This window comes from Primulina eburnea, chromosome 8, assembly GCF_022965805.1.
Source record: "Primulina eburnea isolate SZY01 chromosome 8, ASM2296580v1, whole genome shotgun sequence".
Taxonomy (NCBI): domain Eukaryota; kingdom Viridiplantae; phylum Streptophyta; class Magnoliopsida; order Lamiales; family Gesneriaceae; genus Primulina; species Primulina eburnea.
Window position 1 is genome coordinate 44,329,648 of NC_133108.1, and position 12,135 is coordinate 44,341,782.

Here is a 12,135-nt window from a genome sequence, read left to right on the forward strand (position 1 = left end):
AAACAAAGAAGAAGAGAATAAACGAAGCTACACACAACTCATCATCAACAAATCAATATATAATTTCCTCCAAATTGCATCAATTCTAGTTCATTCTAATTTGTTTATTTCCGGTTTTCATCAGCTTAATTTTCATAGTTTTAACATATTTTTTTAGCTTTCTAAACTGTAGTTGTAAAAATGTTGAATCACTTCATGATGTCATTATTAAATTTTTAGTTGTTTATGAGCTTTTTTAAATTCTCTGATTTAGTTTCCTAGCTCGTTGCGGTTTATCGAAAGAATTATAACTAACGATCGAATCGGTATCTATAATATACGATCATATAAGTAAAATTGTTCAAAAATTGAACAATTTGACGCGATTATGTTTTTGACATTCCCGCATATGCAAACAATAAATATAACATTAGTACTGGATTTTCACCTATATATAAAATATTTTTTGCTCATCCATTCGATTAAAACATCATTTAAGAATAATTGTAGACTTCCCATTTTTAAGTTTTGACTAAAAAATTGAAAAGATACGAGAAAATTAGTCAAAACAATTAAGAAAATGTTGCAACCACTTAAAAAAGTATTTTTGACATTTTTCCTTAAAATTCAGTTTTATATGTATGTAAAAACCTAAATTTTTAATTAGCAAGTGTCTACTTAATTTAATTGAAATATAATTCAGTAGTACGCGATGCTAATTTTACTTCTACATAAATAATTCTCATAACAAGCTAGTATTATAAGGAATTATTTATCAAACATACACACTTTTGATTTTGAGTTCACACTTTTTAAAAAATACTGCACATTTCTTATTTTTTCTTACTTTTTCACAAATTGTTGCGATCACTCCCTAATTATAGTACTTATCATTCGTTTATATGTAATTAGTAATATATATGTGACAAAAGAATGATCATTAGATTTCTCAGACAATACAAAAACGAAAAAAAATAGTCTTTCATTCATTGGAATCCTCGATGCACAAGAAATTATCTAGACAACCTGTCCTATATTCTCAAGATTTTCACGGCTTCAATTCATCATGTTTCGATTTATTTGGGTTCTCCGTCCACTCAAATACCTACAAACCTGTTTCCCTTGAATCTTCTTGTGATATCACTCATTTACCCTCGATCAACGATGTTTTTGTTGTCTTAAACCTTAAAAAACAAAAAGGGTTTTCGGTACAAACTGAATGATCCTATTTCCAGGCATGCAACAAGAACACAATAATTACTATAGTGTCGGGTCTTCTTTATTTATAGCTTCCATACATTGCTTCATTAAGGGTAATTTACCAAACACTTTTCTTGAATTCCGGGAGTGGAAAGATGGATCCTAAGTATGCCTGGCTACCACCAAATCTCCAGCCTGATGACGCGAACCCTGACTGGATGAACAAAGGAGACAACGCATGGCAGATGACAGCGGCCACGATGGTGGGCCTGCAAAGCATTCCGGGGCTCGTGATACTATACGGCAGCATCGTCAAAAAGAAATGGGCTGTAAACTCTGCTTTCATGGCGCTTTACGCCTTTGCAGCAGTTCTGGTTTGCTGGGTTGGATGGGGGTATCAGTTATCATTTGGAAACTCGTTTTTGCCTTTTCTTGGGAAGATCGATGATGCATTGGATCAGCATGTTCTGTTGAAACAGGCGTTTGCGACTTACAAGTTCGCGAACGCCACGATGGTGTATTTCCAGTTTGTTTTTGCTGCGATCACTTTGATATTGATCGGCGGCGCTTTGCTTGGGAGGATGAATTTTATTGCATGGATGTTGTTTGTGCCTTTGTGGCTCACATTTTCTTACACTGTTGGTGCATTCAGTATCTGGTGTCCGAATGGATGGTTGAGCAAGAGGGGACTTATCGATTACTCCGGCGGCTTCGTCATTCACTTGTCTTCCGGTGTTGCCGGTTTCACCGCAGCTTACTGGGTAGTCACCGTCACTAATACTTAATATTATTCCAAAGCTTCATATCATATGCAACTGATCCAAATATTAATATTAACTCTGAAATCATTTTTAAAAATAAGTTTTTTAGACATACAAAGTTCACCGAAGTTTTATAATAGTTGAAATAAAAAATAATTATATAATCTTTAATTTTCAATTTATCGTTGTATTGTTTGTTATCTCATTTTCTCAAGCAAAACTGTTAGAATTGATTTTGTCCATAATAAATAACTGAATATTTAACCTTTGTATTCTAATGGATATTATTTTTAACATCAATTCTAATAGATATGATAATATTCAATAGTAAGTTCTTTTCCCAAATAATTCAGGTAGGACCTCGGGCACAAAGGGACCGGGAGAGGTTCCCACCAAACAACATCCTTCTGATGCTTGCCGGCGCCGGCCTGCTATGGATGGGATGGACGGGCTTCAACGGCGGAGACCCTTACATGGCCAGCATCGACGCATCACTCGCTGTACTCAACACTCATATATGCGCAGCAACAAGCCTGCTTACTTGGCTCCTACTCGACATCCTTTTCTTCGAAAAACCCTCCGTCATCGGCGCCACACAGGGTATGATCACCGGCCTAGTCTGCATTACCCCAGCCGCCGGGGTCGTGCAAGGCTGGGCCGCCATTATAATGGGCATCCTCTCCGGTTCCATCCCTTGGTTCACTATGATGGTTCTCCACAAAAAGATATGGCTCCTAAAACAAGTAGACGACACGATGGCCGTGTTCCACACGCACGCTGTTGCAGGGACGCTAGGCGGCTTGCTCACCGGATTTTTCGCCAACCCAAAGCTGTGCAGGCTTTTCTACATGATCCCGACTTGGGAAAGGTACATCGGCCTAGCGTACGGCTTCAAGAACGGCAGAGTTGGCGCGGGATTCAGGCAGATGGGGGTTCAGGTTCTTGGAATTGTGTTCATCATAGGAGTAAATGTTGTGGTCACCAGTTTGATTTGTCTGTTGATCGGGCTTGCGGTGCCACTGAGGATGTCCGAAGAAGAGCTCAACGGCGGGGACGAAGTGGTGCATGGGGAGGAAGCGTATGCGCTGTGGGGAGATGGCGAGAAGTTTGATAAATCTGTGCATAACTCGGTGATTAATGGGGCTGAGGATGCCTCAACTCAGCGTAAGAATACGAGGGTTAGCGTTTAATTTGAGCAACTGGCATTAGTTAATGTGTGACGTTTCTTTTGCATTTGTTCTGTTTAATTTAATATTGTAGTTCGGTGTTCACTGTACGAGGATAATTCTACTTCAACTTGTAATAAACAAAAAGGGCTATATTTTAAGAAATATCAAGATTCGAAATTATAAAAAATCTATAATATTGTCGAACGAATGCAAAATAATTTTTATTATACTTTAAAATAAAATAAATTGAAATATTAATGTATATGTAGGACTACAAGTTACGCGGAGAAAATTTTCTTATTCTTTATCAGGGTGAGGGAATTTTCTATTTACATTATATAAAATATTATAAGTTTTAACAAAAAATAAAAATTGGCAATGACAATTTACAGAAGAGGAAATTAAATAGAAGCTTAACGATTTTGATCTTTCAATACTGAATTATTCGCACTAGAATACTAACAGTTTCTCTTGGCTAAATGATACGAGTTCTTTAGAAGTAAACATAATAGATCTGAAGCTGGATCAAAGATTTATCCACATGGTCTAAAAAAACATCATGGTTTTATTTTCCATACCTAGGGAGAATAAAAGTTCTCATATTTCAACGCATAGGATTGACAAATATATATATATATATATATATATATATATATATATATATATATATATATATATATATATATATATATATATATATAATAACCGACCATACTTATCTAAGTGTTTATCGTTGAAATAACAATCACCTATTGGACGTGATAAAATATATTAAAAATTTACATTCACTGGGTAAATGTCATCTCAGCGATGGACACAAACGTAGATATGGTCGGTAAAGCAATTTTTCAAACAAAAATATAAAATATATATTATTCATATTTATTGGTGTAAAATAGCCTTTTTATCTTCTACCTACTCAGAATAGGGTTGTTTTTTGTGCTATTTTGGTTTGATTTAAGTCATTTGAACGCGTGACTAGTTTAGGTTACGGAGTTTTCTCATGTGATAATATAATTATAATTATAATCATATTATATATTAGAGATCGCAAATTATTTTGAATGAAATTATTTCTCATCATCCAAAAAATGTAAAGTAAATATAGAAAATTTTAAGTAATCAGATAAAAATAATAATTTAGAGGCAGCGTGTCAGTTTTGAAAGCAGTCTAACCGTCCAAGTACAAAACCCCAAACAGAAGGGAAGACATGAAACATTCAGATTCTCATCCAATACAACATTTTTAAACCAATCACTCTATATATTCTATAAATAAAAAAAATATTAAAATTCTCTGTGGAGTTCAGAAAAGGATTCCCTAGGCATGTGAAAAATATTATTGGCACATTTCCCCTCTCCCCGAACAAATATTTACATTAATAAATAATCAAGTGATCGATTTGCCTAATTGATTTTTCATATAAACGACTGTTCGATCTGTCTTAACAATCATTCTTTGGATAAATAAATATATATACAATCAGTATGCCAATTCCTGCCCGACGGAATTTAGCCTTAAATTAATCGAGGCAGCAAAGCATTGAAATGAAGACGAAGACCAATTAGTAGTACTAGACGCAAATGCACATGCTCCAACTTCCCGAATTGATAAGTTGATTAGCAGACAAAGTACAAAGTTTTGATGTAAGCTAAAACAAATCAATTTGTAAAGTGGTAGACCTTTTTGGAATGACAGAATTTATTACCTTTCGCGAAAATATTTTTTTTTAGAATATGATGTGAGTTGAAAAAAAAAAATCATTTGACAAAAGATAATAACAAAAATAAAACTATTAATCTTATAAAATTAATCATAATTCATATAGTTATGTAGCTCATAAAATTATGCAATTAAGAATCAAGGCTTTATCATACAAATGAATTTCGTATACGATACCGACCATGGGAGGGAGAATTCGATCCTAACATAAAAACACCGCATTCAAGTAGGATCCAACGATCCGAACATGCATGTGAAGTCCAAAAAAGAACCGAATAATTGATATGAGAGGTGGAAAGCCGGGTTCTTTCGGAATTCGGACCCAATACGGATCGAGTCATTTATTAAAATATATGACATGCGATTACATTTAATAAAATATTTCTGAACAAGTCAAATGAATTTAATTTAAAAACATAAATAAAAATCCAATCAAAATTTTCGTAAAGCTCAGTCAAAAGCTTCCTAAAACTAATTAATTGAGTCAACAGTTCGTTGCACAATAAATTCACGTACAGCTTCTTAAAACATGAGATGATAGCAACATATAACTGCCATTTATTTATATTTCCAATAAGACTTCATAGAATACATAAATTTGTCAATTTTTAAAAGTTTGATTTTTTACTGAAAACAAAGGGAGTATTGTCTCATGATAGTTGTCATATGTCGATTGAATAAAATATATTATATTTATATATAGATTTGGACAATCATCTCTACTTGAATTAGTTTTGAGATTGAATTAGGTAAAAGTTCTGATTTTAACATGATATTAAAGTTCAGGTCACACCGTTAACTATTATAATGTTCATACTTGAGTTACTCGAATGTTCATTTCTAGACATGAAGAAGGTGTTACTTGTTATTTATCACATATAGTTGAATAAAATAATTAAGAATACACATATGAAAACTTGGACAATCTTCTCTCTATTAATCTTTAAATATCAACCTTTAACACCTTCTTATAGATAATAACTATTATATTATCTCTCCTCAAAAAAAAAAACTATTATATTATCTTATCATAGCAGGTAATTCCTCGGAAGTTGGCATATTTTGTCAAGACCAAGGATGTAGTATCTTACGATGGAAATCTAGGCACATTTGTGAGTGGTCCAAAAAACTGAAACTTTAAATTTTCCCCGTCGACATTAATATTTTTGGAGAAAAATGTGAATGAAATTTGGAATTGAATTATAAATGTAACATATATGGAAAGACGATATATATTTATACATAGCAATAAATTCGTTCATACGTACATTATATTATATATTGTTGCAAATTAAACTTCCATTGACACAACGTTTCAAAGTCCAGGTAGCGAGTTTAGGGAAATATGGTGTTCAATAACTTGGCATTTATTACTCTTTCTTTCACTCAAATAGGAAAAAACGTCGTGTGGTTTTACGAGAAAGCTTTGGGTCGAGTCAAACGATACAAGATATTACTGTCGTTCCTATTTTTACAATCAAGTACTATAAGCATATAATTGTGATAAAGTGAATAAGTAAGTTGCTTCGAGGTTCCTAAGTGTATCAACATTCTGAAAAGAACGGGGATTTAAAAAATGGTCAATGTGAACCACAAATTAAGGAAATGGTCACATTTTAACTATACAAAGTTTGCCAGTTGTTTGAGTTGATAATTAAAATATTATCTTGGAATAGAAATTTGAGGCTAGTTGTCAATGTGGGTAGCTGCAAGCCACGGCTATGTACGTACCATATAGAAGGAAGGTGTCAATTTGAGCAATTAAGTTATCATTTAAAACAAATGAATAATTTGTCAAAAACTACGATAAAAGTTTCTATAATATGGTGTGATTCAATCTTGATTATTATTATTATGTGATATTCGATTGAAACAGATGTTCTCTAAGTTGTTCAAGCGATAAAATGCTTTTATATTTGTAGATTAACCTTTTTACAGAAGACATAAGGCGAATGAGCTCAAGTGCACTACCAAGAAAATACCTTTTTTTTTTTTTTAAGATTTCCCTTTCCGGAGTGCATGCGCATGAACTACTGAACTAGTCCGAAAAGTGTTATATATATATATATATATATATATATATATATATATATATATATATATATATAATATTCGGCTAAATTTATATATGTTCAAAATCACAAAAACTATATGTTTTCTTGGTCAAAATGAGTTTGACTCTAAATTTTCAAACTTATTAATGAGCTATTTTAGTTATTACTCGAAAATAAATGCAAGGTTCAAAATATATTTATTCAATATATAATTAAATCATTTTATCGAATAAAATAATTTAGACTCGTGATTTTGAATACAAATCAAACGTTTTTTTTGAGCCGGCTCCGAGCTCCTAACTGAATTAAATGTGAGAGCCTAATGGTTGAAGACATATTTGATAAACAATATGCGCCCAAACACACACACACATATAAATATATATATCTATATATATAATACACGTGCTTAGACCATTTTTAGTTTAACATGTGTAGCACATATCATACATATCATATTTGATACGTATAATTTCATGTGACCGTACATCATTGGGTGATATTATTTTTATTTATAGGTCATATCTGATTAAAGACAATGTAATTAATACGTAGAGTTTAGTGCCCACAAACGGGGACCTGCAGGTGACAACGCTTTATTCAGGAGGAGAACAAACGTCAATGACCCAAGGGTGACAATAGCAAAACCCTTCCACACCCATTGCTCAGTCATACCTTTAAAAGAGCAGAAAGCGGGAGTTAGTTCTCGACAGATGAAAAAATAAGAAAGATAAAAAAAAAAAAGCAAAAGTAGAAGAAGATAGAGAAGGAACTGAATCTGAATCCAAATGGTGACGTTAACTTCACTGGATAAAGAGTGTGTGTGATAGTTGGGAGACTCAAGTGTCGCCTGGAAGTGACGTCATTCATCGGCGAATTATGATGGGCTCCGGGAATGAGAAGAATCTGGAGATACAGGTGCAGAAGCAAATGGGTTGCATGGCTGGCTTCTTCCACCTCTTTAATCGCCACCGCGTCTCTTCCACCAAGCGCCTCCCTTTTTCTGCGGTATGATTTTGTTCTCTGTCAAAGTTTGTCTTTAATGAAGTTTCCTTGGATTTATAGTAATATTTCGCCATTAATTTCTAGGCTGTGGGTACGATTTCGGATCCGAATATGCCAGTTCCCGTGTCACTGGCCGTTTCTAGGGAATTCACAATGCCAAGCCTGGAACCGGCGGAGCAGGTGGTGGTGCCGGAGGTGGTTGAGTTTCCCCCTAAATCACCTCTTCTTCTGCCTATATTCAATTTGAAAGAAGGCAACAAGTCCTCGTGGAAGTTCAACAAAGAAGCCCCGAGGCTGTCGCTCGACAGTAGAGCTACCACGGATGCAAAGGGAGGCCTCCACCCCAAAAAGATCCGAACTTCCGCCTCAATTCTGTCCACGGCGAGTCGATGCGACAGCATCGGAAGTGACACGTCCGATGGCTGCCAGAACAGGTCTCCCAGTGTCATAGCGAGGCTCATGGGTCTGGAGCCATTGCCCAATTCATCCGACTCTGAAACCGAAAAGAAGCCTGAGCTGAGGAGATCCGCCTCCGAATCGAGAGCCTCAAGATATCTGTTTCACTCTCGATTCATCACAGAGCAGCCAAGTGAATCCCTTCTCCACAATGCGCCAATGGCTGCCCATTGTGCAGATCCAAGGGACCATTTATTAAAGAATACTTGCAAGGCCGAACTGTCTAAGGCATCAAACAGGGCCAACTTCAATTCTCCATCTCCATGGAAAGCTCCGCAGCAGCAACGCAGAATCTTCTTTGATTCAGGGGACATTTTCCCAGAACCTAAACAGACTGTATCAGTCTACGGCGAGATTGAGAAGAGATTGAAGGTGAGGGGTATGGACGAGCCGTCGAAAAATTTAGAGAATTTGAAACAGATCCTCGAAGCTTTGCAACTGAAAGGGCTTCTGCACTCCAAGAATCCGAATAAAATCAGCCACCGAATCTTTGTTTACGACGAGTCACCAATCGTGGTAATGCAACCTTCGAACAGAAGAAACGTCAGTGACTATGCACGGCCAAACAGTAGAAGTCAAGCCCGTAGCGATCCCCGTAATCACGGTGTCTACGGTGAAAATCCTCAGTCAATAAGCCCTCGCCGGAACCGCAGCGTGTGGAGTCCAACTCGGGCCGGTGAAAGCCCGAGTCCAGCGGCTCGAAATGAATGCAATGCGGGTCCCCGACGGTCAAACTCCATAGTCAAACCGAAACCGTTGAGCGTTGAAACCCATAGGAAACTGAAGAATCCAGCGGACAATCGCAGAGTCTCTCCCCTCAACTCCCCGAAGCTCAACACCAGAAGAACCAGACCAGATCCAACGGCCAAGATCAACAAGAAAGAGAAGATCACGACCGTTACCACTGACGAAGGCGAATCTTCATCCATCTCTGGAAGCAGCATCACTACATCAACCGATACCGAGGTAATGTACCATTAAAATCATTAATTACCGCTTGTATTGCTGTAGAATAAATGGTTGATTTAATACAGAGGCCGAAGACTGTGGAATACAAAGAAGGAAGGAATTTATTGGAGAGATGTGATAAGCTGCTCCAGAGCATTGCGGAGATGAATGGAACTGATGCGCAGCCGAGTCCCGTGTCAGTTCTTGACTCGTCTCTCTACAAGGACGAACCATTCACCCCTTCACCTGTTACAGCCAGACGTAATCTTGATTTCAAAGGTTGAATTTTTATTCCCATACATATTTTTTTATCAAATTTATATGGTCTTACTAGTTGTATCAAGATTTTGCAGAATATTTCTTATCGGAGTAATGATATACAAAAAAATCAGATTTAATTCATGATGCACTAAAAAAATCTAAGATGGTTTTGTGCTTCATTAATTTATAGATAGATATATGCAAAATAATTGCTCACGCATTCTTGATTCTTGTAATTGGGAAGAAATTAATGAAAGTCGAAGCTCGAGCCAGTGGTACCTAACTGTCTAGTACTTGAATATTATTGCATTACTGGATTGTGCAAGAACTTGGGTAAGTGTTGTGCTACATTTTAGCCACACTTGAATCAATTTTTGTGGATGACTTCTAAATGCTGGCTTGAATAATTGAAATATTTCTGTCCTGAACCTTTACAATATCTGATTTGGATTGTGTTTCTTGGATGTCGTAGCAAATCTGATCTCAATAAATATAATATAGTCCAATTATTTAAGAATGGAGGGACACTGGTGCCCACACTTTCTTCATGTGGTCCTTGTATGCTGAGGGTATGTATGTAGTTGGTTTATCATCGAACTTCAAGAGACATATTACAATGTATGAAGGAATGGATCGTCTGAATTGGAATTTGCGAACACACTTTCCAGCTATTGGAAATGACAAAGTGCCTCCTAATTTTCGTTTAACCGTCATGTTTTTATTTATGTCAAATTTATGCATGCAGACGAATCGGGCGAATTGGAGGAAGAAGTATGGAGCCCATTCGCATCATCAACTAGATTGAAATGGCAAAAAGAAACATGGGGTGACTGCGATTTTATGTACATTTCAGATATCTTAAGGGCATCGGATTCCCTCTTAGAAAACTCGGACATCTTTCTGTTACTAGAAAACCAGCAATATCTTAAAGGAAAGGACACATCCAAGGTCTCCAGGCTCCAGAGAAAGCTAATCTTCGATACTACAAACGAAATTATCGAAAGAAACAGACGACTGCCTCCATGGAAGACTGTTTCTTGGACAAATTACCATGTGACAACACCTTTCCTTGACGATGTTTGGTCCGAATTTCAAAGAATTCGCAACCGCAATGCTGCTGATAATGAAGATTTGTCTGAGGTCATCTGTGGTGTGTTGAGGAAGGACTTAGCCGGGGACGAGTCAACCGGATGGGGGGGAGATCATCCGATGGAGATGTCCGAGGCGGTGTTGGACATCGAACGGCTGATATTCAAAGATTTGGTCAATGGAATGATCCAAGATCTTGCTGCGTTGGCATCTTACACAAGCTCAAGGAGGAAGTTGATTTTCTGAAAAAAATCCTTAAAGAAATAAGTAGGGAAAATGGTATTTGTGGGTCTTTTTGCTTTATATAGTTGTTGTGTACTCGTGTTTACCTTCTTATCAATTATTATTTTTTTATTTTTTCTTTTTTGTTATTGGGATTCATTACTAGCCGTGGATTCATTTAGGCGAATCAATGCTACACCGAGATATCTACTCTCAAGTTTTGTTTTGTATAACGTGATCAGCCAATCATCTAACTTTAAAAAAAAAACATTTTCATCCTTATTTTTTATTTTAAAGTAAGATAATAACTTGATCATTTTATATAAACACATCGAAAATATCATTTCCATTATAGCATAAACTCACTCCTTCACTCTTGCTAGCTGTAAGAAACTAAAAGTTGAAAATAAGTGAAGCTTTTTTCTAGTGAACATCGTATAGAGTGTCATGTGACTCTCTTTATCAGATACATGCCTACAAACCAACCAAGGTAAAAAGGAAAGTGGGGAAAAGTTACAAAAAAAAAAGGGCATCCAAAAAAGAATATAGTACTATATATGTTTGGTTATATATTTTGAAATAAATATACTATCCATATTTAATTTCTTAATTCAAAATATACTATCATATTAATTCTAATTATATAATAATAATATAATACTTACAAAATATTATTTTTTTATTATATGTGATGAGAGAAGTTTTTTTTAGCTATCGTCTGAATGGAGGCAAAATCTCTTCCAAATGGAGAGAAATTTAAGATAATATATTTATAAGTGAGGAGGTGAAACAAATTTAGTCTTTTAATGGAAGTAGTAAAACTACTAAAAACAAAATAATCAAAAGAACGAGTATAGAATAAACACTGATAATGGAATTACCAATGTACTATTAGTTAAATAATTCAAAAATAATTTTTTTTTTCATGTTTTGAAGAACAATAATATTCCCAATTTTTTTTAAAAAAAAACACATGATTTTTGGACATATCGAACCAACGGACCTTGCCAAGTTTGGAGAAGTGTTCCAAATTCCAAGTGGCTCAGAAAATTATGAGTGGTCAAACTGTAGTTTTGACCAAACGGTTGTCCGGAATGATGAACCTTATCGAGATTTTTATAATCATTGATTCTCAGATAACAAAAGCTTCTGACTACAGTATCCAAAAGAGCATCATCTACCTCAATATTCTATATTTCCACCATATATAATAAAATCACTATTCCTCTCTGGCACTAGTAGTGTTCAAGTTGTAAGTGAGATATCGA

The 12,135-nt window shown here is 35.4% G+C and overlaps 2 protein-coding genes across 2 annotated transcripts; both read left to right on the plus strand.

Moving 5' to 3' along the window:
* Positions 1-1,334: 1,334 nt before the first annotated feature.
* LOC140838074 (ammonium transporter 2 member 5-like) lies at positions 1,335-3,231 on the plus strand. The gene is made up of 2 exons (XM_073204162.1): positions 1,335-1,940; positions 2,294-3,231. Exons 1-2 carry the CDS (start codon positions 1,335-1,337, stop codon positions 3,128-3,130), a joined length of 1,443 nt encoding a protein of 480 aa, XP_073060263.1. The 3' UTR covers positions 3,131-3,231.
* A 4,181-nt stretch (positions 3,232-7,412) lies between these two features.
* LOC140840187 (uncharacterized) lies at positions 7,413-10,999 on the plus strand. The gene is made up of 4 exons (XM_073207359.1): positions 7,413-7,894; positions 7,976-9,313; positions 9,382-9,574; positions 10,302-10,999. The coding sequence occupies exons 1-4, from the start codon at positions 7,766-7,768 to the stop codon at positions 10,889-10,891; spliced, it is 2,250 nt and encodes a 749-aa protein (XP_073063460.1). The 5' UTR covers positions 7,413-7,765; the 3' UTR covers positions 10,892-10,999.
* Positions 11,000-12,135: the final 1,136 nt, after the last annotated feature.

Bases quoted from the DNA above. Each gene is read 5' to 3' on its own strand.
- LOC140838074 (XM_073204162.1), top strand. From the start codon at position 1,335: ATGGATCCTAAGTATGCCTGGCTACCACCAAATCTCCAGCCTGATGAC. The intron at 1,941-2,293 runs GTAGTCACCGTC...CAAATAATTCAG, and splicing joins GTTTCACCGCAGCTTACTGG to GTAGGACCTCGGGCACAAAG.
- LOC140840187 (XM_073207359.1), top strand. From the start codon at position 7,766: ATGATGGGCTCCGGGAATGAGAAGAATCTGGAGATACAGGTGCAGAAG. The intron at 7,895-7,975 runs GTATGATTTTGT...ATTAATTTCTAG, and splicing joins AGCGCCTCCCTTTTTCTGCG to GCTGTGGGTACGATTTCGGA. The intron at 9,575-10,301 runs GTTGAATTTTTA...TTATGCATGCAG, and splicing joins ACGTAATCTTGATTTCAAAG to ACGAATCGGGCGAATTGGAG.